Source organism: Alexandromys fortis, unplaced genomic scaffold, assembly GCF_014885135.2.
Source record: "Alexandromys fortis isolate MF-2015 unplaced genomic scaffold, M_Fortis_MF-2015_v1.1 scaffold_287, whole genome shotgun sequence".
Lineage (NCBI taxonomy): Eukaryota > Metazoa > Chordata > Mammalia > Rodentia > Cricetidae > Alexandromys > Alexandromys fortis.
The window spans coordinates 433928-457673 of NW_026068185.1; the positions used below are offsets into that span (position 1 = coordinate 433928).

The 23746-nt window shown below is 45.6% G+C and overlaps 1 protein-coding gene across 1 annotated transcript in view; it reads left to right on the forward strand.

Annotated features, from left to right (window-relative positions):
* The window catches only part of Ddx18 (DEAD-box helicase 18), a 20169-nt gene extending 1948 nt beyond the window's left edge, over positions 1 to 18221 (forward strand). The window contains exons 2-13 of the mRNA XM_050129331.1: positions 76 to 366; positions 1632 to 1739; positions 3599 to 3734; positions 3988 to 4088; positions 4182 to 4496; positions 5450 to 5589; positions 6443 to 6604; positions 7905 to 8057; positions 8925 to 9038; positions 10542 to 10598; positions 10825 to 11002; positions 11918 to 18221. Of these exons, the coding sequence (XP_049985288.1) occupies positions 76 to 366; positions 1632 to 1739; positions 3599 to 3734; positions 3988 to 4088; positions 4182 to 4496; positions 5450 to 5589; positions 6443 to 6604; positions 7905 to 8057; positions 8925 to 9038; positions 10542 to 10598; positions 10825 to 11002; positions 11918 to 12060 (1898 nt within the window). The 3' untranslated portion in view covers positions 12061 to 18221. The remainder of the gene's footprint in view (positions 1 to 75; positions 367 to 1631; positions 1740 to 3598; positions 3735 to 3987; positions 4089 to 4181; positions 4497 to 5449; positions 5590 to 6442; positions 6605 to 7904; positions 8058 to 8924; positions 9039 to 10541; positions 10599 to 10824; positions 11003 to 11917) is intronic.
* The last annotated feature ends 5525 nt before the right edge of the window (positions 18222 to 23746 follow it).

Genomic DNA, 23746 nt, shown 5'->3' on the forward strand with positions numbered 1-23746 from the left:
TACAGATGAAACTCCTGCGCAAGAAGATCGAGAAGCGGAACATCAAGCTGCGGCAGCGAAACCTGAAGCTGCAAGAAGCATCAAACACGAGCCTATCCCAACCTTCCAATGAAGATGTGCCCAAAGAAGAGGTAAAGGTCAGAAAAGTTAAGAAAACCGTAAAGCATGCTGCGAGGGTGGGCTCAGCAGAAGCACAAAGTGGAGGCTTGCCTGAAGAGACAGTGGAAAACTCGAAAGTTGAAAAGATACCCCAGAAACCTACTGCTTTAACCAATGGAGAAACAGCAGCAGCGCCATCTCCTGATTCAGAATCAAAAAAGAAAAAGAAGAAGAAAAAGAGGAAAATGGCAAATGACTCAGAGCCTGGTAGGTTTGTTTTCTTTGACTCTGCCATTCGGGTAACTTTTGAGCTGTGGCTCGCGTCCCTCCATCGCTGTGTGTGCATTATCCCCTGTGTGCACCTATGTATGAGAGACTAGCCTGGCCGCTAAAAGACATGTTGTTGGTGGAGGAGTGAGGTGGGTTTTAGTTTTTTTTTCCCAAACTTGTGTCATGTTTTTAAGTTCACTAACCTTGGGAAAAACTGACATTTGGTAATAATTTCTTTAGTTTTTGATATTCTACTAAGGAGTTTGGTGAGCAGTTAGTGGGGCTTTTTAAAGAAACTGAATATACCATGGCATAGTGTTTGCATTTTACATATTTCAGAGTTTCAGAACTTTAATTGACAGTGTGTGGATCTTGTTTGGTGATGGGCAGTATCTCCGTGAGCTTTTTTGTCTGAAGGTATTTGCTAATTTTATAAGGTACTTCATGTCTTTTGCCCTCTCCCCAATATGGAGGCTTCTTTGCAGAATATGTAAAATAACATGAAGGAAAGTTGTGAATAAATAAGACACTGGTTTCCAAGTGAGCAGAAAGTACGGGGCAGGGTTTAAAGAGCGGGAGGCAGGAAGGGGATAGTAAATTCTGGTGAAGAGATGAGCCTTCTGTGGAGTGAACAAATTGAGGTGGGGTGAGCCAGGTCAGCAACCCCTCCCTGCTCACTGGAGCCCAGTGTGCAGTGCTGAAGAGGCGTGAGTGGAATGTTCTGGACAGTAGGTGGGAGCCATCCTGCAGAAGTTGAATAAGGAAGAAAGAAGCTAGAAGGCTCTGCCGCTCCTCCTTCACTTACAACTCCACAGCAGTCCCGTTTCTATCACCAGCTAAGGAGCCATTGCCCTCTCCCTGTGTGGGAACAGGGAGAGCCCCACACTCTTAATGTTCATCTTCAAAGCAGAAGTGACTTGCAGAATGTAAAAGCAAGGGGAGAAAATGCTGCTGTCTGGGAATTTAAGTTAAGATTGCTGGAATTGCACATGTGCTGCTTTCCTCCTGACGTGTGAGGCTGTCCTGATGTTACTCTTTAAGGATAATGTAATGCATTTTAAGTAACGTTAAAACATTGTTTTGTTTGTAAATGATTTATGCCTCAAAGTTTTAAATATTGAACAAGGTTCTTCCTGAAAAAGGTTTCTGACAAATAAATGTTGAATGTTAAACTTTGAAAAGTATTCTTTTGTTCTCACTTGTTATTTTAATAACAAAGTAGGTTTTATTTACTTTTTTGTTTGTTTGCTTTTTAAACCAAGACACCAAAAAAGCAAAAACTGAAGAAAGCACTGTGGCTCTTGAAGCAGAAGATGCTGTGGAGAAGCCAGATGACAAGGAAGTCCCCAGCCTGCCCCTGGGGCTGACAGGTGATGGCTTGGAACAGTCACTTTTCTCTGTTGCATGATTGAAAGTTCTATCGTGACTTTTAATTACCAGGGAAAAATAATAATTGTCAGCAAGCAATGATTTTTATAGCTTTGTGCTGTTTTCCTTTATCTTCTCCTTTTGATACCAAGACAATTTTTTCATCTTTTTCTTTCTCTACATTCCTAATAGCTTCTGGGATCCTTAAAGTTCAAGAATTTAGATTAGAATGTATTGTTCCAATCAGATTTGACTTGGGGGATTTTGTTCGATTGCTTTATTCCTTGTTAAAATACTGAGGTTGGACCATTTTAATACTTAATCAAGATGGCTGAATTGATCTGATGGTATAGTACTGAGCACAGCCTACAGAGAAAAGGGAAAAATAGACAAGTTATAGAGGTGGTTCTCAGCCTGGACAATTTTTCACCCCAAGTCAAGCAACTAACTCTTTTGGTTTTTCGAGACAGGGTTTCTCTGTAGCTTTGGAGCCTGTCCTGGAACTAGCTCTAGTAAACCAGGCCAGCCTTGAACTCCCAGAAATCCGCCTGCCTCTGCCTCCCAAGTGCTGGGATTAAAGGCGTGTGCCACCACCACCTGGCTGCAACTAACTCTTAATGTCCAGGTTAGCAACAAAAGTTCTACACTCCAAGCATCTGATTAGGACAGTCTACTGACATCTAGAGTGACATCTAGAGCATCAAGATACATAGGACAGCCACTTGCCCAGCATACACAAGGTCCAGAATTTCCCATGCACCTAAAGAGAGTTCTCTGGCCACCTTCTTACCTCAACTCATATTATAGGCAGAACAAATTGTAGGCCGAAGGGTTTGTTTGTGGACTGGGATTGTCACATTCCCTACACTGGAAACCTTGCCTGATTACAGGAGATGGCTAGTTCAGGCTCCGTATTCCCCAGTGCTAGGAGTCTTATGCTCAGAACTCTTATTTGGCCTCTAGTTGGGCAAAATCATAAAACAAAGCCTATTTTATAAAACTAGTATAAACCTATTGCTTTATCAGATGCCACACTGAAAATGCAAATAAAAATTTGGGACTGGGCACTGGTGTCACATGCTTTTAATCCCAGCACTCGGGAGGCAGATCTCTGAGTTCGAGGCCAGCCTGGCGTCTACAAGAGCTAGTTCCAGGACAGGCTTCAAAGCAACAGAGAAACCCTGTCTTGAAAAACCAAAAAAAGAAAAAAGATTTGGTTATGGGTGTGTTTTCTCAGAACTAGAAGGAAGAAAGCCTGGGAGTTGACCATCGGTCACAAGTAAGGACCATCATTACTGCCAAGCCGAGAAGCCACAGCTAATCAGGGCATGGCTGAGTGTCCAGGCCATGGGAGTGCTCTGGTACCCTAACTACTAAAGAGCCTCGGGGTGCTGTGCTTTCTCAGGACTCTTGTTGGAATCAGGTTGTTTACTTTTTTGGTTGGCTTTAGGCTTCAGTTTTTATTATGCTTAATTTTTATACTTTTTAAATGTCTGTGTACTTTCCCAGCATTTATGTATGTGCACTGTGTATGCCTGGTGCCTGTGGAGGTTAGAAGTCATTTTACCCCTGGGACTGGAATTCTGGATGGTTAAGAGCCACCATGTGGGCGCTGAACCTCGCCCAGGTCTTGTGCAATAGCAGCAAGTGCTCTTAAGCACTGAGCATCTCTCCAGCCCCAATGTTTACATTTTGATTTCTCTGTGGACTATTTTCTCATTAGTACCTGTTAGCAGTGATTGAACTTTAATCTCCTCGTACTGTGAGACGCTCTTCTAAGAAGCGGCATGGTTTTAGGCAGCTGTGCCAGCACTCACTTTGAACAGACCGGCTTGCTGACAGTGAACAATCTTCCATGTAGGGGCTTTTGAGGACACTTCGTTTGCTTCCTTGTCTAACCTCGTCAATGAAAACACTCTGAAGGCTATAGAGGAAATGGGCTTCAAGCGCATGACTGAGATCCAACATAAAAGTATCAGGCCACTTCTGGAAGGCAGGTATGGTTGACATTGATACTGGGGCATTCCTGTCTGTTCTTAAGACTGTGCGGTGGTAAAGGAAACATATGTGTGTTCCACTGATTGTTCTATGTATTCGTGCCTGGCTTATGTTAAAGGCCTAGATGGCTAGGCAGGGAACTGTGTTTTGGAATCCTCACACAGTGCCTAGAACCTGCTCATAGCTTGTGGTGGGTGTTCAGTATGCATCTGCATGAGTTGAATGAACATCCTTCTCTTCTGCAATATTAAGGGATCTTCTAGCAGCTGCTAAAACCGGCAGTGGCAAAACTCTGGCTTTCCTCATCCCTGTGATCGAGCTCATTGTGAAGTTAAAGTTTATGCCCAGGAATGGTAAGTGTCTGTTTCTTTGTACTGTAATTAGTCGGAGGTGAACCTTGTAAGAACCTGTGGCAATGGGCTTTTGTCACCTTTTTTGCCTTCCAGGAACAGGAGTCCTGATTCTCTCTCCTACCAGAGAACTGGCCATGCAGACCTTTGGTGTTCTTAAGGAACTGATGACGCACCATGTTCACACGTACGGGCTGATAATGGGTGGCAGAAACAGGTCTGCTGAAGCACAGAAGCTCACCAATGGTATCAACATTGTCGTGGCCACCCCCGGCCGGCTTCTAGACCACATGCAGAATACTCCAGGGTTCATGTACAAGAACCTTCAGTGTCTTGTTATTGATGAGGCTGATCGTATCTTGGATGTTGGATTTGAAGAAGAATTAAAGCAAATTATTAAACTTTTGCCAGGTGAGTAGGTGGCATCTGCATAGGACTCACAGGGTAGTCAGAGGTCTGTGGTTAGAGATCTTATAGGGAAAATATTGTTTTAATAACCAGAATTTTCCTGTGGCTACGTGAGCAGTTTGTGCCTGTCATCTTCAGTAGTAATTTGAAATGCATCTTCTTACAACACATTACCATTTCATAAGCAAAAATGCTAGTTCAATAGTTTTAATGTAAAGATTCCTTGTAAGAGTTGAGTTTTTTGGCTGAGTCCCTCCTCTGCTGTCATCCGCTCTTATCTCCATATGGCACAGACACATAATTTAAAAATTATAAGTAAACCATTTAAATTAAAGTCTGTAATTTTTGATATTCTAACATGTGTAGCCCTTGAGAGTCATAACTGCAAGCACAATGATAGGCATGTCCTCCACCTGAAGAGTTCATGGCCACTGCAGTCCCCTAGCCCCACCCGTACAAATAAGTTCTCTTTCTGCTGTTGAGTAGCTTTCTTGGTCCCTGTACAGGAAGGAGCCCACGTTTTCCAAATCTTGAAGGTATAGTGAGCGGCAGTGTGTGCTCCTCTTTTCCCGTCCAGTCCAGCATCTTGTAGATGCTTGGTGATGCTGCTGTGTGACTGCAGTATGTCTGCTCATTTCAGCTGCTGGCAGGTGTGTGTGCTGTTCGCAGCTGTTGGCATTTCCATAAGCATTGACTACAAGTTGCATTATATAGCTCCCTTTCTCATGAATAACTTCACGACAGTATTGATGGTGACTGGAAAGCCCTAACTACCCATCCCTTGGTTTAATTTGCTTAGGATGGATTGGATTTGTTCATCTCACCTAAGATATAGACGATATCTGGGGAGTCCATACCAATAACATATCCCCTTTCAGGAATTTCTGCTTAAAGTGTGATCATGAAGTGATTATGAGATTCTTTGGAAGGTTTGGATTATTTTTGTGTTGTTTCAGTACGCAGGCAAACCATGCTCTTTTCTGCCACACAAACTCGAAAAGTTGAAGACTTGGCAAGAATTTCTCTGAAAAAAGAGCCATTGTATGTGGGTGTCGATGATGATAAAGAGGTTGCCACAGTGGATGGACTTGAGCAGGTACTGTTAATAAATAGCTTATACATATTACAGAGTAAATAAGTAAAGCCCTGTAGGGTCTCCGTGTGCCCTGATGCTTGTTCAGAGTGATGAACAGAGCAAGTGGATTGACCAACATATAAGTCAGAGCAACAGACATGGGTGTGATGTCTCTTAGTTGCTTATAAAGTACTGTGAAGTCAGGGGAAGCCAGCATCTGTTCTGTTGATGCTGCTTTTTTTGTGGGAAGAAGCATCAGTTGCTGCTGATTGCAATGCAGCTAGAACTTTTTAGTAATCTGCATATTGGGAAAATATGTATAGCTCATTAAAAACAATAAAAAAAATGAAAAAAAAATGCTCCCTATAAGGTGCCAGGGAAGTTGGGTGATAGAGAGGAAGCTAACTTGGAGGAGCAAGTGCATCGCTGTGCAAGGTAGAAAAGAGGTGCCTGGTCTGAGTTAATGGAGACAAGTTTAATCTTGAGGAAGTGTATGTTTGAGAGTGAATGCCTATGAAGTCAGGTGTCTTCATGATCACTCACCATTTGAATATTGAGGGGAATCTAATTAGACCCCTAGGCTTGCAGATTTAACTAATCTAGGTAGCCAGCTTGACACACTAATCCCATCTCCTGAGCATTGGGACTACACAATTACATGGATGGGTGTTGGTCCTCAGCCCTTTACCTGCTGAGCTGTCTTCATAACTCCAAGGTGAAGTCTTGATAAGTAAATAGTTCCATATAACTGGAGTTGGTGTAGTCTTTAAATGTGGCAGAAAGGCCTGGCAGTATATTGCTGTCTTTAGACACATTTTGCTACTTAATGAAGCTAAAATGCCTTGTGAGTAATCTGTTCACTGCCCCTATTCAGGGATATGTTGTGTGTCCCTCGGAGAAGAGGTTCCTTCTGCTCTTCACATTCCTTAAGAAGAACCGGAAGAAGAAAGTGATGGTCTTCTTTTCCTCGTGTATGTCTGTGAAGTACCACTACGAGCTACTGAACTACATCGACCTGCCTGTCTTGGCCATCCATGTAAGTGGTGGCAGGGAGCTTGTTGAGAAATGGGGTAAGCCTTTGTATGACATTCTGTGCACTTTGGGGTGGAGGAGTGGTTCATCTTCCAGTGGATGATCAGGTAGGGAGGGGACAATGGTCTGAAAGCAGCTGCTATTACTTGAAGAAGAATGGCTGGTGAGAGGGCCTCACAAGGCTCCGCCCCTCTCTGAGGCTCTTTAGGAAGCTAATGGTGGTTTGAGTGACATTTCTTTAGTGGAGTAGCACTGGTTGGGTGCTCACTTGCCTGCAAGTAACCCTCACCTGTGCTCTTGTAAGCTCCCTGGATCACACAGACGTGAAAACAGAAGGGCATTAGTTAGAAGAGGAAAGGATCTGAAGGAGTGGGAGGGGATAGAGGAGGGTGATGGGTCAGTGTGATTGGAGTTCGGTAGTTGGCACCGACGGTTATAACCAAACACAGGTAAGTACAGGCTAATAAAATCTGAAAAAGAAAGTACTTAAAAAGGAGTAAGTGTTGTAAGGAGAGCGGGCTGCATCCCGCCTGACTTCTGGCTAGTTTAACCCCCAAAAGTAACCACACGGAAATTGTATTAATTTAAACACTGCCTGGCCCATTAGTTCTAACCTCTTATTGGCTAACTCTTACATATCAGTTTAACCCATCTCCATTAAAGTGTATCGCCATTTGACTGTGGCTTACCGGCATGAGTCTAACCAACGTCCATCTCGGAGAGGAGAGCCATGGTGTCTGCCACACTGCCTTTTTCCTCCCAGAATTCTGTTCTGTCTACTCCACCCACTTAAGGGCTGCCCTATCAAAAGGCCAAGGCAGTTTTCTTTATTCAACTAATGAAAGCAACACATAGAAGACCCTCCTACACCATTTCCTTTTTTTTCTGTTTAAACAAAAAAGAAAGGCTTTCATAGTAAAATTACATATAACAAAACAGTTATCAAGCAAGAATTATAGTTACAATATTTATATCTATTTTATCTTTTATCATAACAAAGGAAAACTAACTATCCATTCTTCAACTTCATCAAAGACTCCGGAAGGATATAATATTACCTAAGTAAATAAGAAGTAAGTAAGCAACTTCCAAAACTAGAAATGATAGAGACATCTCCCTGCCTGGACAGTCACCCAAGAGACACCATCCCTTTCACAGGCTTGGGTTATAGTTGGAGTCATAGGGCTTGGGCCCGAGTAAGCTTGTGCTAAAGTGTGGTAGCAGCTCCACAGTTGGCTGGTTTTACATTGAACTCTCACAAACAACTTGAATGGGTTTTGTGCTCTTGTTGCTTTTGAATTTAGGGAAGGCAAAAGCAAAATAAGCGAACAACCACGTTCTTCCAATTCTGCAACGCAGATTCAGGGATACTGCTGTGCACAGATGTGGCAGCCAGAGGGCTGGACATCCCTGAAGTTGACTGGATTGTTCAGTATGACCCTCCCGATGACCCCAAGGTAACGTGTGTCTTCAGAATGGGTTTATGTGTAAGAGTACACTTGCTGCTCAGGGAGATATGTCATTTCACATCCATGACACTTACCTGTACAGAGCAGCTGCTTGGTCCGCTGTAGAGTATTACTGGTGTTAATAAGTGTCAGGGACCTTAGGGGTATATGTGCAAAGAGGTTTAAGGAGTGTCTGTCACTTTTAAGTTAGGAACACAAAATCCTTGGACTGGTGTGTCCAGCCGGTTTCAGAAGGAAATGGCAATTTTGTAAGGAAGTAGATAAGTAAAGGTCAGTAATGTCTATAGTAGAATGGGTACCCGTGTAAAGACCAGGCGGGGTAGAGTACATCTGTAACCCCAGCAGGAGACAAATGGGTTCCCAGGGCTTGTGCAGCAACTTAACTGAAACAGCAAGCTCCAGGTTGAGAGATACTGCCTCAAAACAAGGTGGAGAGCAACAGTATCTTGGTCTACACTCTGACTTCTACACATATGTGCATACATCACACGTGAAAGGAGTACTTTGAAGAAGCAATGAGTTGTAATAAATTGTTGACTAGCATTGAAGCATAATTTTCATAGAAAGCTACTCTGAAGATGAACTACACCTTATAGTTAATCTGGCTTGTGGGGCTTCCTTTACACGGTGTTAATATGGCTGGTGTGTGCCGCTTATCTTGTGTTCGTGTCTGTCCCTGCTAAGGGGTGGTATCTGCAGAGGGAATGCTGGCCCAGTGTGTGGTGAGGGTGAAGTTGGCTCTGCCCTGTGATTGGTACACCTTGTGCAGGTGTGCTGGCATGCTTCCGTTGATCACAGGACGGAGTCTAAATGCTGAATGTGGACTCATAACCCAGCTTTTCTGCCTCACTACAGGAATACATTCATCGTGTGGGTAGAACGGCTCGGGGCCTGAACGGAAGAGGGCATGCCCTGCTCATCCTGCGCCCTGAAGAGTTGGGTTTCCTTCGTTACTTGAAGCAATCCAAGGTAAATGCGTTTGTTTGGAAAACCCTGAGTTGGAAGGAATCCCACTGTGAGGACTCTCCTCAGGTGCCATCTCTGCAGATGTTGACTAAAGTTGAGGAGGTGCTGTCATAACAGGTACAGAGAGTCACTAGGTGAGATGGCATCTGCTCCTGGCACAGGAGGCATTGACAGGAGGAACGGGCTCAATCCCCAGCACTGTGGGAGCTCTCCTTTCCAGTTCTCTGCAGCCCTGGTCAACCCTGCCCGCTCCCCTAGCATCCCTGCAGTCTGCTGTGCAGATCTCAGAAGAGCAGCAGATCTGTGCCCTTGTGCACCAGCCTCCCTCCCTTGACTCTTTCCCCAGGCTGCCAGTGCTTTGCCATCTCAAGTCTCCATGCGCAGCTCCTGCTTCAGCCCTCAACTCAGCCTCCTACTGCTCCCATCGGGGCTGACACTGCCCTGGCTCTGCTCCTCTCTGCCTTTTTGGAAAAGTGCTTTGCATATATTCCAGTCACCATCTGCTCAATCCCCAGCTCACCTGTCTGCCCTTATCTCAGCCTGCCAGAACAGAATGCATCCAGACTGCATTGGCCTCCTTCTTGATAGGCCTAGTGGGTACATGGCGGGCCAGCTTGTCCCTGACTGGCACCATGACACCCTCCTAGCACAGTCTTACCATGTGCATTTCCCCTTCCTGTAATAAGGCACAGTTTCTGAAATTGCCCTGAGGCCTTTGCACTCTCCTCGCTGTTCTTTCTGGGTCTCCACAGGACACTGATTTCAGTGAGTTGTCTGTCTCCAACCATCTGCTTCCAGCACACAAATGCTCCATTTCTTACCTGCAGGCAAGCTCTCTGAGGGGAAGGCAGGAGGTTCTTACAGACCTGTTTTCTTCCCCAGTCCATAGCACACACAGTTTCTGTGCTTTCTTAGTTAAGTAGGAGATAATAATTGATGAATCCTTGGGGAGCTAGAATCACCAGGCTTGGTATCACAAGCATCAGGCACAAGGCAGAGCAGTATTAAGGACCCTCTCCTGGTATAGAGGGGGGGGGAAAGTAGTTATCCCTGGTATGGATTACACACCTGTAATCCCAGCAGTCAAGAAGCAGAGGCAGGAGAGTCTCAGCAAGTTCAAGACCAGCCAGGACTACATAGTAAAACCTAAAACCCTATTAGGAAAAAGGGGAAAGTAGTCATTTATCACCCTGAATGTCACAGTCCTGGAAATCTTAGGGGTAGAGCTTTAGTGGCCCCTGCCTCTGCTTGTTTCCTCCTCTCAGCTTTTGAAGAGGAAGAAATGCAGGCTCCCACGGTGTAGTCATGTCAACTCAGCAGGCCAGAGATGGAACACCTAATGACAAGAGGCAGCAAGCAGCAGATCACAGTCCCTGTCCTGGGGTTCCACGAACCTGGACATCTCCAGCGCTGCCCCTTGCTGTGCCTGCTGATGGGACACTTATAACCTTTCATGCAGCTAAATCTGAGTTACCGCGTACTAACATCTGAACTTTGTTTCTCTAGGTTCCACTGAATCAGTTCGACTTTTCCTGGTCAAAAGTTTCTGATATTCAGTCTCAGGTATGTTCTTTGTGTCTTCTGAGGGGAGGGGTCGCCTGTCGGTGCTGCCTTGTGGGGTTCACAGTCACGCCCCCAGGCTTCCTCCCACTTGCGATGATGCTGGTCTTAAGGTTCCTTTTCTACCTGGTTTCCCCAGAGTTCAAAGCCAGACCAAGTGTACAAAGACAAGTGGTTTTGTAGGATAATTGTTCTAATAGTTGAAATCTGCCCTTTTTCTTTGTTTTAGCTGGAAAAGCTGATCGAAAAGAACTATTTTCTCCATAAGTCCGCGCAGGAAGCATACAAGTCCTACATACGAGCCTACGACTCCCACTCTCTCAAGCAGATCTTCGATGTGAACAACTTAAACTTGCCTCAGGTGGCTCTGTCCTTTGGCTTTAAGGTTCCTCCCTTCGTTGATCTGAGTATCCTTTCTTCATTATTTATTACAATTTATTGCAATTACAGGCCTTAGCGGGGGTGTTAGGTCTTAGCAGTGAGTTGGAACAGCTGCCGGCCAAAGGCTCTGATGATGTTCATCCTAGCCTGTGTCTGTCTGTTAGTAGCACAGAAGGGATCGGCAAGGACTTGTCACTGGGCTGGGAATTACCAAGCTCAGGATTTAAATCTCTAAAGAACTAAGGATGGCTCAGTGGATATAAGCATCTTCCCAGCAAGCCTAGCAACCCAAGTTTGACCCCCAGGACCCATGGTGGAAGGGGAGAACCAAACATCTCCAAAGGTTGTAGCGCACTACATTTGTACACACAGAATGACATTGAACAGGGCAGTGGGGGTACCACTGTCAGTGAGAGGCAGGTAGTTAGTTGTGTCTTCGGTGTAGAAGCAGAGGTGGGAAGCAACTAGAGAGAGTGGGTAAGAGCTTTCAAGGTTCCTGGCCTCATAGGGCCATCAGAAGGTTATTTATCTATAAGGAAATGGCAAGGCTAGCCACAGAAAACAGACCTAAGCCTTGCTCCAGGTAAAGAGCAAAGGAACCTTCCCGGTGGTTCCATTGCAATCGTGTGTGTGTGTGTGTGTGTGTGTGTGTGTGTGTTTATATATTGGTTATTCGATACGAGGAAGACTGCTTTTAATTATGCTGCAGTAACTTGTGAGGGAAATCCGGGACAGATTGGTCAAAGTCATTCCTGTTCATTTTTGTGTACAAGCTCTCTGTTACTCCTGGTCTCCTGCATGTTCATTGTCCAGCCTCAGGTCCCACATCTCCATTTGTCAAGCAGAGAGTGGCACAGGGGTAGTGCTGGCCGTGTTGAGGTTTTCTCTGATACAGCTTGGAGTCCTCTTTATTGCTTCACCTCCTTAACATTCATCTGTAGATGTGAGCAGCCATGATGGCAAGCTTAAAAAGAGAGGAGGTGGCGGTGGATTTGGCTACCAGAAAACAAAGAAAGTGGAGAAGTCCAAGATCTTTAAACACATCAGCAAGAAGACAGCGGACCGCAGGCAGTTTTCTCACTGACAGGAATGGTTTTCTACCTGGACTTTGCCCTAATTTCCCCCTTTTTCTTTAAGAAGGAACTTTTTAAAATCACCTTTAGGATCTTTTTGTCTTTGCTATGAATGATAATTTTTATTTTTAAATACTCCCATAAAAAGTCATGTCATTGTTTTAACGTCTTTTATACCTTTCCTTTTTGGTATAAGGAGGGACGCAGTGATGGACAAAATAGGCTGGATTTTTATTTCTTGAACGTTAGCAATAACCTGGAGCCCCTGAAAATGCCACAAGTATGTAAGGGAAAAGACTGTTGGGAGTAAATAGTGAACATCTTTAGAGGTGCCACTGCAGCTGAGATGACTCAGTGGGTAATCAAGTGCTGCTGCACAGATCCTGAGTTCAGCATCCGTGAACAATGCTGAGCATGGCAGCACATGTAACTCGAATGCCTTGGAGCCAGAGACAGGCAGGTCCTGGAGCTTCCTAGCCAGCTGGTCTAGCCAAATATCATTCCGTGTTCAGAGAGAGACCCTATCTCGGCAGCGAAGGTGGAACGCAACTGAGGAAGCTATAGGTAACTTCTGGCCTCTACATGTGCACATAGGAACGTGGACATAAAGTAGTACCGCTTCTGTTGTATATTCCTGACTTTTTATTTTTCAAGACTGGGCTTCTCTGTAACTGTGGAGCCTGTCTTGGAACTCATTCTTTAGGCCAGGCTGGCCTTTAACTCTTAGAAATCTGCCTATCTCTGCCTCCCCGGAGTACTGGAATTAAAGTCGTGTCTTTAATAACCACCAGCTATTCCTGACTTTTTAACAGTGGGATTTTATTAGTTGGCTCTTGTTTTGGTTGCTACCCCCCCCACACACACACATAATTTGGCTGTGGAGATGAATAATCTGAGTTCAAATCCTCAGAAACGACTTAAAATACAGTCGTAGTAGGGCCTGAACAGTTCCAGCATTCCTAAAGCAAGATGAGAGGTAAAGACAGGTGAATCCTTGGATGACTGAGGTCCACCAGAGATGACTGCTGTGTATCCCGTTTTGAAAGTCTGTTCCAGCTGATTGGGACTACACATAGGTATTTGGGGCCCAATTGTAACCCCAAGTGTTTAAAGCAACAGAGGTAAAGTGCTTGCCGCACTAGTAGGGATCCCTGGCATTATCAATGAATCTGGGTGTGAAAGAAGAGCCTGTCTCTATGTGGAGTGATTATCAGCCTCAGGCCTCTGTTATGTCTGTTTCTCATGAAAGTGAGAAAACAGAATGGTAATGCTCATTTAGCTTCTCGACCGCACACCTTGGGGTGAACTTCCTCCAGCTCAGTGCAGAGGACGAACCCAAGCCACCAGCACTCTGAAACATCATCCTGGACAGTGCTTGGCGTTAGGTCAGAGCTGACTTCCCGAGAGCCCCATAAACAAAAGTCTGTTGAACAGTGGTTCAGTCAGATCTGAGTCCTTGCCCTCTAGAGTGTTCTGGGTGGCCTTTAACTACCAAGCTTTATTTTATTGTCCTTTGAAGTTGCCAGATGCCACTAAATTCTGGCTACTTAGCTTCTTAAGTTTCTAACTCCTGGCACTTAATAATTATGTCTTCAGGAGCCTTTCTTAAATTTTTGTTCAATTGTGTGTATACATGCCTGTGTGAGTACAGTTGTCTTCATTCCCTGCATACAAGACACTGAGATTGTCTTCCTCGCCCCCGGGGGGGGGGGGGTGTTTAGCTGACCACTGGTGGGGCAGGGAGCCTGCTTGAGTGCTTCTCGTCTAGTTGGGTTTGTAAAGTCTTGAATCCCCATATGTAAGTATCTAGATGAATCTTGTCTGCCCTGACCATTGTTTTTTGACAGTCTTCATTGTATAGCTCTGCCTGCTGCTTGCTATATAGACTGGGCTGGCCTCACATCTGCATCTCACCTCTGCCTCCTGCCTCACATCTGCGTCTACACCTCTGCCTCCTGTGTACTCATCATGGCCATGAGTACCTGGCACTCTGCTGTGGTCTTGGCCAGTTGAAAGACCAGCACAGGAAATGGTGTTAATATGTGTAGTCGTCCACAAATAATTGTCCTCAAGAGGCAGATGCTAGCTTGCCAGAGGGAAGCAGCTGTACCTTTGTTTGACAGCCTTGTGTGGGAAGAAGCAGCTATAGGCAGCCTGGGATTGCTCATTTGTGCCGATTCAGTCTGTGGTTGGTACCCACACAGGAGATAAAACATTTTCCTTGGCCCTGTGCCTTTTGGAAGGAAGCCATCCCCTTGATTCAGCATCCATGCCTGTGATGGGAAGGAAGGTTTTTGGTTTTGAGTTTGTATGCAGCATCTAGACTTCCTGTTTGCAAACCATACTGTTCAAGTCCTGGAGGAGTGCTGAGGTCACCAAGTGACTGTGACAGTCAACTTGGTAGGATTTAGGTTCACTGTGAAAACACCTTAGGATGTTTCCAGAAAGGCGTAACTAAGGAGGGAAGGCCCACTTGACAGCACCATTCTGTAGACTGCCGCCCTGCAGTGCATCAGTGTTGGCACCTCCGGCCCTGACACGGACGCCTTGACCAGCCGCCTCATGCCACTCCTGCGTGCCTTCCCCACCGCAGTGGACTGTGCCCTCTGACTGTGAGCTACAGTAAGCCCTTCCTTTCCTTAGTTGTTCCTACCAAATACCTGGCAGGAACCAGTGAGGAAAGTAACTAGACAACTCATCAGGAAAGCCATTTACTTTCCTGAGACCTGGTCTGGACCAGCCAGATACACCTGCCCACGCTGAATCAGACAGATTGAAGAGCAGAAACAAGGATAACCACTTCCCGTGCTAAGGCTGCGGCTTTGGGAACAGCTGGTTCCCACTGGACAGCCAGGCAGTAGCTGTACTTGACATCACATTGGCAGCAGACATACCTACCCACTCGGGTTCCTAAGTATTTAGCAAGCTGGTTCTCTACAGCCATTCAGTAGTTTGACAAACAAGGTGGGCCACATCTGTAATTCCAGGACCAAGACTTCAGGGACATCTGCTACATAGCAGGTTTGAGGCCAGCCTGGGCCACCTGAGAATCTCAAAACTAAGAATATTTTTTTTCCAGTTCTCTTATTTTTATTTATTTTTAGGCAGGTTCTCAGGTAGTCCAGGCTGACACCAAACTGTGCTAGTGGATGACCTTGAACTTCTAATCTCCCTGCCTCCTGGAAGGCTGTGATTACTGTAGTATTGGTGAATTAATGCGCACTAGGCAAGCACTGAGCCACATCCCCAACCCCAGGTCTCTTTTTAATCTGGCTTTGTATTCATCCTAAGAACCCAAAGATGCAGCTCTTAGGATTTGCTTTCTGCCTCTGCTATTTGTGAGTTGTCCGGCTGCTCTGCATCCCTGCTCTCTGGGGCCACAATGCCTGAGCTCAGGGAAAGGAGTTAGTGTTCAAGCAGCTGGCCTTTGGAACATCAAGGCCATGTACACATCAAAGAAAGCACGTGAGGTAAGCTCGGCCTGGAAGAGCCTGCCTGGATCTTAAGCTTCAAAGGTATTAATGGGAATTTTGTCATCGCTCTGCCTCCGTGGAGATTTATCAATCATCTGGAGAAGGACAGAGCAGAGAACATGAGAGCTTCTAGGACAGCAGCTTGCTGCATCTTGGAACAGCTTACAGTGAGACATGAGGAAGTGACTCCCCCTCTCTGGACCGTTTTTCATCTGTAAAATGGGAGGAAGGATGATAGCCCAGGGATTACATGCATGGTCAAGCCATGAGCTCACAGAAACCAAAGCTGCCAAAATCAACAGTCAAACAGAAAAGGTCCTGCTCCTCACACCTCTCCATCAAGTAGGCTTTAGGATGCTTTTTGCCAAGAAGCTGCTACAGGAGCCTTGGGGGCTAGTAAGATCAGGATGACTCAGCGGATAAGGACACTTGCAGCCAATCCTGATGACTGGCATTTGATACCCAGGACCCACAGGGTGGAAGGAGAGACCTAACTCCTACAAATTATTCTCTGAATTCGAGTGTGTTGTGGCACGTTGCACACTAGTGTGCTACACATGATTTCATTTAAAAAAATCATTTATTACATATACAGTATTCTGCCTGCACCCCAGAAGAGGGCACCAGATTTCATTATAGATGGTTGTAAGCCACCATGTGGTTGCTGGGAATTGAACTCAGGACCTCTGGAAGAAGTCAGTGCTCTTAACCGCTGAGCCATCTCTCCTGCCCCGCACACGTAATTCTTAAAGGAGTCTTTCAGTACTATTCCCCTGTGTTGCAGCAGAGGGCCTCAGATATGCCCAAACCAAAGAGGACAGCTACCCTGACAGGACCTGAGTTGGCAGAGGTTACTTGGGCCTGGGGCAGTGGATTTTTTATTTGTTTTTGTGGGGAGGCACAAAGCAGAACACCTGAGTGACATTTTCAGGCCCTCTCATGCTCAGAGCTCTGGGGAGATGGATCTCACCCCGTGGTGACCAGGCTCTGAGCTAAGTATAGCCTTGAGCTTCTCTGATCTTACCGCGTCACTCAGGAGCACTGGGGTTGCAGGCATGTGCCACACCTGGTTTTCCTGAGCGAAACCCTTCCTGTGCCTTGCCTTCTGCAAGCATTCAAGCAAACCTGAGACTCACCGGAGCTGAAACTCTTCCACTCCTGACTAAGGCTGGCTGAGGTGGCCTTTTGTCCTCTGTTCTTCCCAGAGAAGAATGATGACTGTATCCAAAGACACAGGCAGGAGAAGCCAGAGCACCAGAGTGCAGATGTAGGGCTGTGTGGGGGAGCAAAGATTAGCCTCAAGCCTGATGCTGCATAGAGCTGCTGACAGCAGATGCCACAACACCAATGCCCTTGACCTCATTTTCATAGCATGTAATTGAGAATCTGGGAGGAGGAGGGTCAGGAGTTCAAGACCAGCCTCATCTATATAGTGAGTTCCAAAACCAAATAATGGTTTTGATATTGGATGATAATCTTTGACTGTTCACATGAACACACTGCAATTTCAATATCTATGAGGCTAAAGGTCAGAGTAAGGGGTCAACCAGATGTCTGAATAAAGACACTTGCTGCCAACCGCCTGGAGAGATGGCTCAGCGGTTAAGAGCACTAGTGGCCCTATCGCCCTTCCTCCCAGAGGACCAGAGTACAATTCCCACTAAACGCATCCGTCCTGAGCTCTGGCGCCCTCCTGTGGGGAAAAAAAGACACTTGCTGCCAAGCCTGACCACCAGAATTTGATCACTGATCCAACCATTGTGGAAGGAGAGAACCAGCTCCCACAAGTTGTTCTCTGACCTATACGCACGTGCACTCCCCACACATGCAAAAATATATATAAATAAATAATTTTTAAATCAAGATCAGAACTCAAGATATGATACCAGACAAATCTGAAGAATGGTACATCTGACTGAATAGGTGGATGGAAACAGAGGCCACGCCATGTGTGCGCTAGAACTGGAACAGGGAAGGAAACAGGCGCTGTTCAGCACCACTGGAAGCCTAGCTCTTCTGACTGTTGGGTAGGATGGAGTGTGTGGTGTGCGTGTGTGGGTGCATGCGTGTGCGCGTTTATGTGTGAGGGTACATGAGTCTGTGTGTGTGAGTGTGTAGAGACTAGAGAGGACAGGTTGGTAGCAGGTGTCTTCTGTCACACCACATACTACTTTTTGAGACAGGGTCTTTCACTGAACCTTGAGATGAGCGATCTGATGGACTGGCTGGCCAGAGAGCTCTGGAATCTGCTTGTCTGCACACCTTCCACTGAGGTTACTACATGGATATTCTTGTATATGTTCATGTGTGCATGTACCATCACATGCATGTGGAGGGCAGGGGACAACTAGAGGGAGTCACTTCTGTCCTACCATGTGGGTCCCAGGGACTGAATGTAGGTTGTCAGTCCTAGTTGCTGTTAGTTGGCTATCTCTGTCTTACTGCCTTGAGCAGGGTATCTCACTAGAATTGAAGTTGGGCTAGTAGCCAATAAGCCCCAGTAATCTTCCACTGGGGGGTTATAGGCATACCTGCCATGTTTGACTTTGTGTGTGAGTGCTACCATGTATTTGAACTCAGGTCCTCATGTGTACGCAGCAAAAGCTCCTATCCACTGTGATATCTGCCCAGTCCCTGTGTTTGCTATTTATACTTGTCTACATTATATAATGATTGAATAAAAATAATTAGCATTTCCATCCCCTCAAATTTTTCTTAATTCTTTGAAATGAGAATACTATTTTTAATTTTTTTTGGCGGGGGCGGTTTCAAGACAGGGTTTCTCTGTAGCTTTGGAGCCTGAGATCCGCCTGACTCTGCCTCCCAAGTTCTGGGATTAAAGGTGTGTGCCATGATGGCCTGGCTTGTTTTTTAATTTTTTATTGATTTATTATAGTTACGTGTATGCATGTTGTGTGCCAAGGCACACGCGTGAAATCAAAAGGCTCTATTCTCTTTTTCTACTTTTATGTGGGTTCCAGAGGCCAAACTTTACCAGCTGAGCCATCTCACTGGCCTGGGATGAAAATATTCTTCTTTCAAATGCCTTTTGGTGATTTTGGAGTTTGGAGTACTCAGTTTTACTCCAGTTTCTTTTTTTTTTTTCAACTCTCGGTGGTATCTGTCTTCAGATACTCTGATACAGCAGAGTAAGTTACCATGGTAACATGATCGAGCAATAGGTGAACTAAACTGCACTTTTGAAGGTGCCTAGGAGAAAATATCAATAATAAATTTTTAAAAAATCTACTCATGGAGCAGAACCTAAGACTGCAGATATAAAATGGATGGGTCTCAGGGCTACTAGGAAGTCAAATAAAACTCACTGTGGGAAACTACACTCCATCCTCAAGTGTCCACCTACCCACCTCCAAACCCCCGTCCACGCTGCTCAGCTGATTAATGCAAACTGCGGGGGAAGAGCTTACAACCCAGAACACAAAAGGATGTTTTAAAGGGACATCCTGCAGGACTCCTGAGAGGTTGATGGAAACCAGGCTGGAACATAATTCAGACATAGAAACAGATGAATCAGTGACATGTAGTTGAGGCTATCCTGGGCTAACTAGTGCGAGCCCATTCTGAAGAAGCCACAGGCATGCTGATTAGTCACCGCCCCTTCCTGTCTTCTCCCTCTGCTTCCTGGTCACCATGATGTGCAGTTCTTCACCACACCTTCCAGCTGCCATGGTATCCCGCACCATCCTCTGACAGCACACGCTGAAGTAAGTCCTCCCTCCCTTAAGTTGTCGCTGCCAGGCAGCTTGTCACCGTTTTGAGCCACGAAGTACCTCGTCACAGAGTAGTGTTTCCCGTTGCTGGGATAAATACCCTGACAAAAAGCTCAGGGGAGGAAAGGGTTCATTTGGCTCACAGTTCTGTTTCTGTAGACCATCATCACAGGGAAGTCAAAGCAGGAACTCAAGCAAGCTGCTCATATCATATCCACAGTCTGGAGCACAGAGAGAATAGTGTGTCCTTGCTTGCCTGCTCTCAGCGAGCTTTTCTTCTATTACATTGTTCCGGACTTGCTGCCTAGACAGTGGTACCACAAATGATCTGTGTATTCCTACACCAATTTACAAAACAATCTCCCCACAGACATTCCTTTTTTAAAAAAAAATATTTACTTATTATGTATACAATATTCTGTCTGTGTGTCTGCCTGCAGGCCAGAAGAGGGCACCAGACCCCATTACAGATGGCTGTGAGCTACCATGTGGTTGCTGGGAATTGAACTCAGGACCTCTGGAAGAGCAGGCAGTGATCTTAACCTCTGAGCCATCTCTCCAGCCCCCCACAGGCATTCTTGCAAGCCAATGTGATCTAGATAATTCCTCAGCAAGAGTCTTCCCCCAGGTGGTTGGTTCTAGGCTGCTTCCAGATTACAATTAAAACTAATCAGGACCGGAAGTCTGGCCTCTTTACAATGATTAGTTCATTCTCCCCCAAATATGGAGGTGAGATGATTTGAGAGCAACATAGAAGGAATTGGACACACTTAGAGCAGCAACACCTTCCTGAAGGCACTCGGTGACCGCACTGTGATCCATACCACAGCCTCAAACCCTAACTCCTGCTACACCCCACCCTCCTTGTTTCCAAACCAACACGGTTGAAGTATTTGGTGATTTAATTGTGTAATTCCTTCCCAACACTTCTCTGCTGTCCCCGTGGTTCTCGCAGAGTCCAGGCTCTCTTCTTTCACCACTGGTCTAGTTGTGATTGTCATCTGTCATGCTTTGAATCTTGAACGCCCACCCCAGACCAATAAATAAATAAATACACAGAGTTATTGAAAAGTCATGGAGAAAAATATTTTTTGGTTTTTTTATGAAGTTTAATTTATTTCTTTATATGTGTATCTGTGTGTCTGTCTGCCTGTGGTTAGCAATATAAACCTGGAAGAGTGGGGCCTAAAAATGAGGTGGACTAAAGTCTCATGCAATAGCCAACTTTATGCAGAACGTCAGACAGTTTATACTCTAAGTGTTAAGAGTCACATGAGTAAACTTTTCAGTTGCAAGAATAAGGATAAGGATAAGGTAAGTCACATGTGGCCAAAACAAACCATATTTTTCCATGGAGGCATATAAACAAGCAATAATAGCCAGTTGTAATGAATAATATAAAGGAAGCACACTCCCATCCGATACTCCTGGGAGTGGACACAAGAGCACATTATAAGAACAATTCTGTGTTTTTGAAGAAACAGGTCACAAGACTCTTATCTATTTTTTTTTTTTGGAATTTTCTCACAAGCCCTCAGAATTCTCACATGATTCCATTCTTGAGCCATTTTCCAGCAAGTGCATAATTGCACATGTGTGTGGGTACCACAGAGGTCAGAAGAGAGCATTTAATCCCCTGGAGCTGGAGTTACAGATATTCGTGAAGCACCCAACATTGGTGTTCAGAACTGACCTGACCTTAAATCCTTTGCAAGAGCACAAAGAACTCTTAACTGTGAGCCATCTCTGCGGAGCAGCAGAAGCTCTTCAGGTTATCGGAGACCTACTTTTCCAATGGACATAAGACTGTGGAACCCTCATCTTTGTTTTGCTTCTTGCTCATGTGGCTTTGCCTTGATGTGTGCTCATGTGTCTTTCTGTGCATGTACCATTTGAACGGAAAATCATGACACACCATTAGTCACTGACTTGTGCTGCATCATCCTGTTAATGTACATTTTTGTTAAGACTTAAAATTTTGTGTTTATTTGCACGTATGTGTCTACCTGTGTTTATGTGTATATGGATGCCTAAAGAGGTCAGAAGAGGGCAGTGGATCCCCTGGAGCTAGAGATGCAGGTGAGTGTGAAGTCCAACATGGATGCTAGGAACCAAACTCCAGTTTGCAAGAGCAACAAGTAGCCTTAACCACTCAGCCAGCTCTCCAATCCCAGACTTCCTTTTGTCCATGAAATCACTTCTTCTGCATCCAACTCATCTTGGCTATTGCAAGTCAGGTCTCCTAGACCACACATGTTGAGATTAATTAATTTCCTGGTTTCTTGTGGGTGGAAATCAGCTACAGAGAGTGAAGGGAAATTCAAGCCAAGGGAGAAGTTTATATTATTCATTACAGCTGGCTATTACTGTTTCTTTATATGCCTCCATGGAACCATTTCAGCAGAAGTTTGAGGATGTTCTCCAGTGGAATGACCTAAGGACTCATCTTAAGTTGGAGTGAAAGATCTGAGCTTTATGGCCTGTGTTACAACAGATGGGCCATTTTTAGAAGGTTTTGCAGATCAAGAAGGGGCATGGATGGAGGTTGTTTATTACAGCTTCCCAGCTGCCAGGGCAAGAAATTCATAATACTTTAAGAGAACATTGGTGTCAACACTGGCAACCTAAAAAGAAAGCAGGACAGGGAGGGGGAAGAGAGCAGAGTCCTTCATTTCTCTCTTTGTCTACATATATTCATGTATGTAGTGGAGTACACGTGGAGGTGAGAGGGCAACTTCAGCTGTCATTCTGTAAGCATTATCTATCCACTTTGTTGAAGCAGGCTCTCTCACAAGCCTGGAACTCCCCAATGTGACTAGGTAGACTGGAGGTCTAGAGCTAGCAAGCCCAGGAATCCACCTGTCTCCTACCTCCGCAGCCTTGGGGTAACAACCATGTGCCAATCATAAGCAAATGTGTTAGCTACAACTGTCGATTTGCTGAGTTCTGGAATCACCTGGGAGATGGGGCTGTAGGGTAAATGATCAGGTTGAGATGGGAACTTCTTCCCACTGTGGGTGATACCATTCCCCTGGCTGGCATCCTGGATTGCCCTAAAAGGAGGACGCAAACTGAACACACGTGTCCCCATTCTCTGCTTCCTGACTGGATGCAGCGTAACCAGCTGTCTCTAGTTCCTGCTGCCGTTCCTTCCTTACCACAATGGACTGTAACCTTGATTGTGAACCAGAAGAAACTCTCTAAGTTGTTTTTGTGTGGGTATTTTATCACAGCTAAGGAAAAGCAGCTAAGACACAGTGCTCTTGTACATGAATTCTTGGGTCTAACTCAACCATTCCTGCCTGCAGGGCAAGCACCTTACTGACTGGGCTACCTCCCACTCCCCTTCCTTCCCCTCCTCTCCCCTCCCTTCTCCTTTTCTCCTCCCCTTCTCTTCCTTCCCCTCCCCTATCCTCCCCTCCTCTCCTCCTTTTCCCTTCCCTCCCCTACCTCTCTTTCTGAGGTCTAATTGGGAGCATAGTGAAACAAGCTCCCTATCAAAGGAGGTGAGTGTCTGTATCGGTTACTCACCTGGAGATGTGCTAGAATACCTTGACCAAAGCAGCTCAGGGAAGAAAGGGCTTATTTTGGCTCACAGTTCTAGAGAAGACACAATCCATCCTGGAGAAGGAGGTATGGCAGCGGGAGCGTAGGTTTGACCTGACAGGAAACAAAGTGCTCGTTTTGTCTGCACACAGGAAGCAGGCCTAGGCTGTAAGCCCTCAAAGTCCACCCTCAGTAACTTTTCCTCTCACAAGGCTCAACCTCCTAAACATCCCCAGGTCTTCCTAACCATGGTGCTGATGAAAAGCTTTAGAGACCGTGGAGGATGAACTCTTCCCTCCTGGTCAGCGTTGGACGCACCTTCTGTTTCCCTGGTCACTCTAGAAAAGTAAACATCAGCCTAGCCTCTCTTTATTGGTCCTCTTGCTTGGAGCACCTCTGGGCTTGGGTACAGACATGGCATTCTGATCTGCTCCAAGATTAGAACATCACACTGTTGTCTCCTTCCTTAAGAGGTGAGCCAGCTGGGACTGTCAGTCACCTGGCCAGGAGTCCGGTACCCAGTAAAGCTGATCCAACCTGAGAAGACGTAAAGAGATGGGAGGAGTAACCAGCCTCTTGATAAGATGCTGCTCATGCTTCCTTCTGTTGTCGTGACGAACACTCTGATGTTTGTCAGTTCTTTCGCTGGCCTGCTCTCTGACTTAGGTTTAGTTGGCAGTTTAGATCCCCAATTGATCGTACATCAACTAAGACAATCCAGACATGTCCACAGACCAACCTGACAGAGACAGGTACTCAGCTGGATCTAAATGTGCTAAGTTAGAATAGATACTGTATTCCTCACCCGACGATCTGGCCGTTGTATAATCTGCAGGGGAGTCTGCACACGCTTCTGAGCTACTCACAAAAGCATCCCTTTCCCTTTTCCTATCCCTTATTCAGACACTGGCCAAGCTGGGGCATGCTTTCCTGGTCCCCACTCTTTC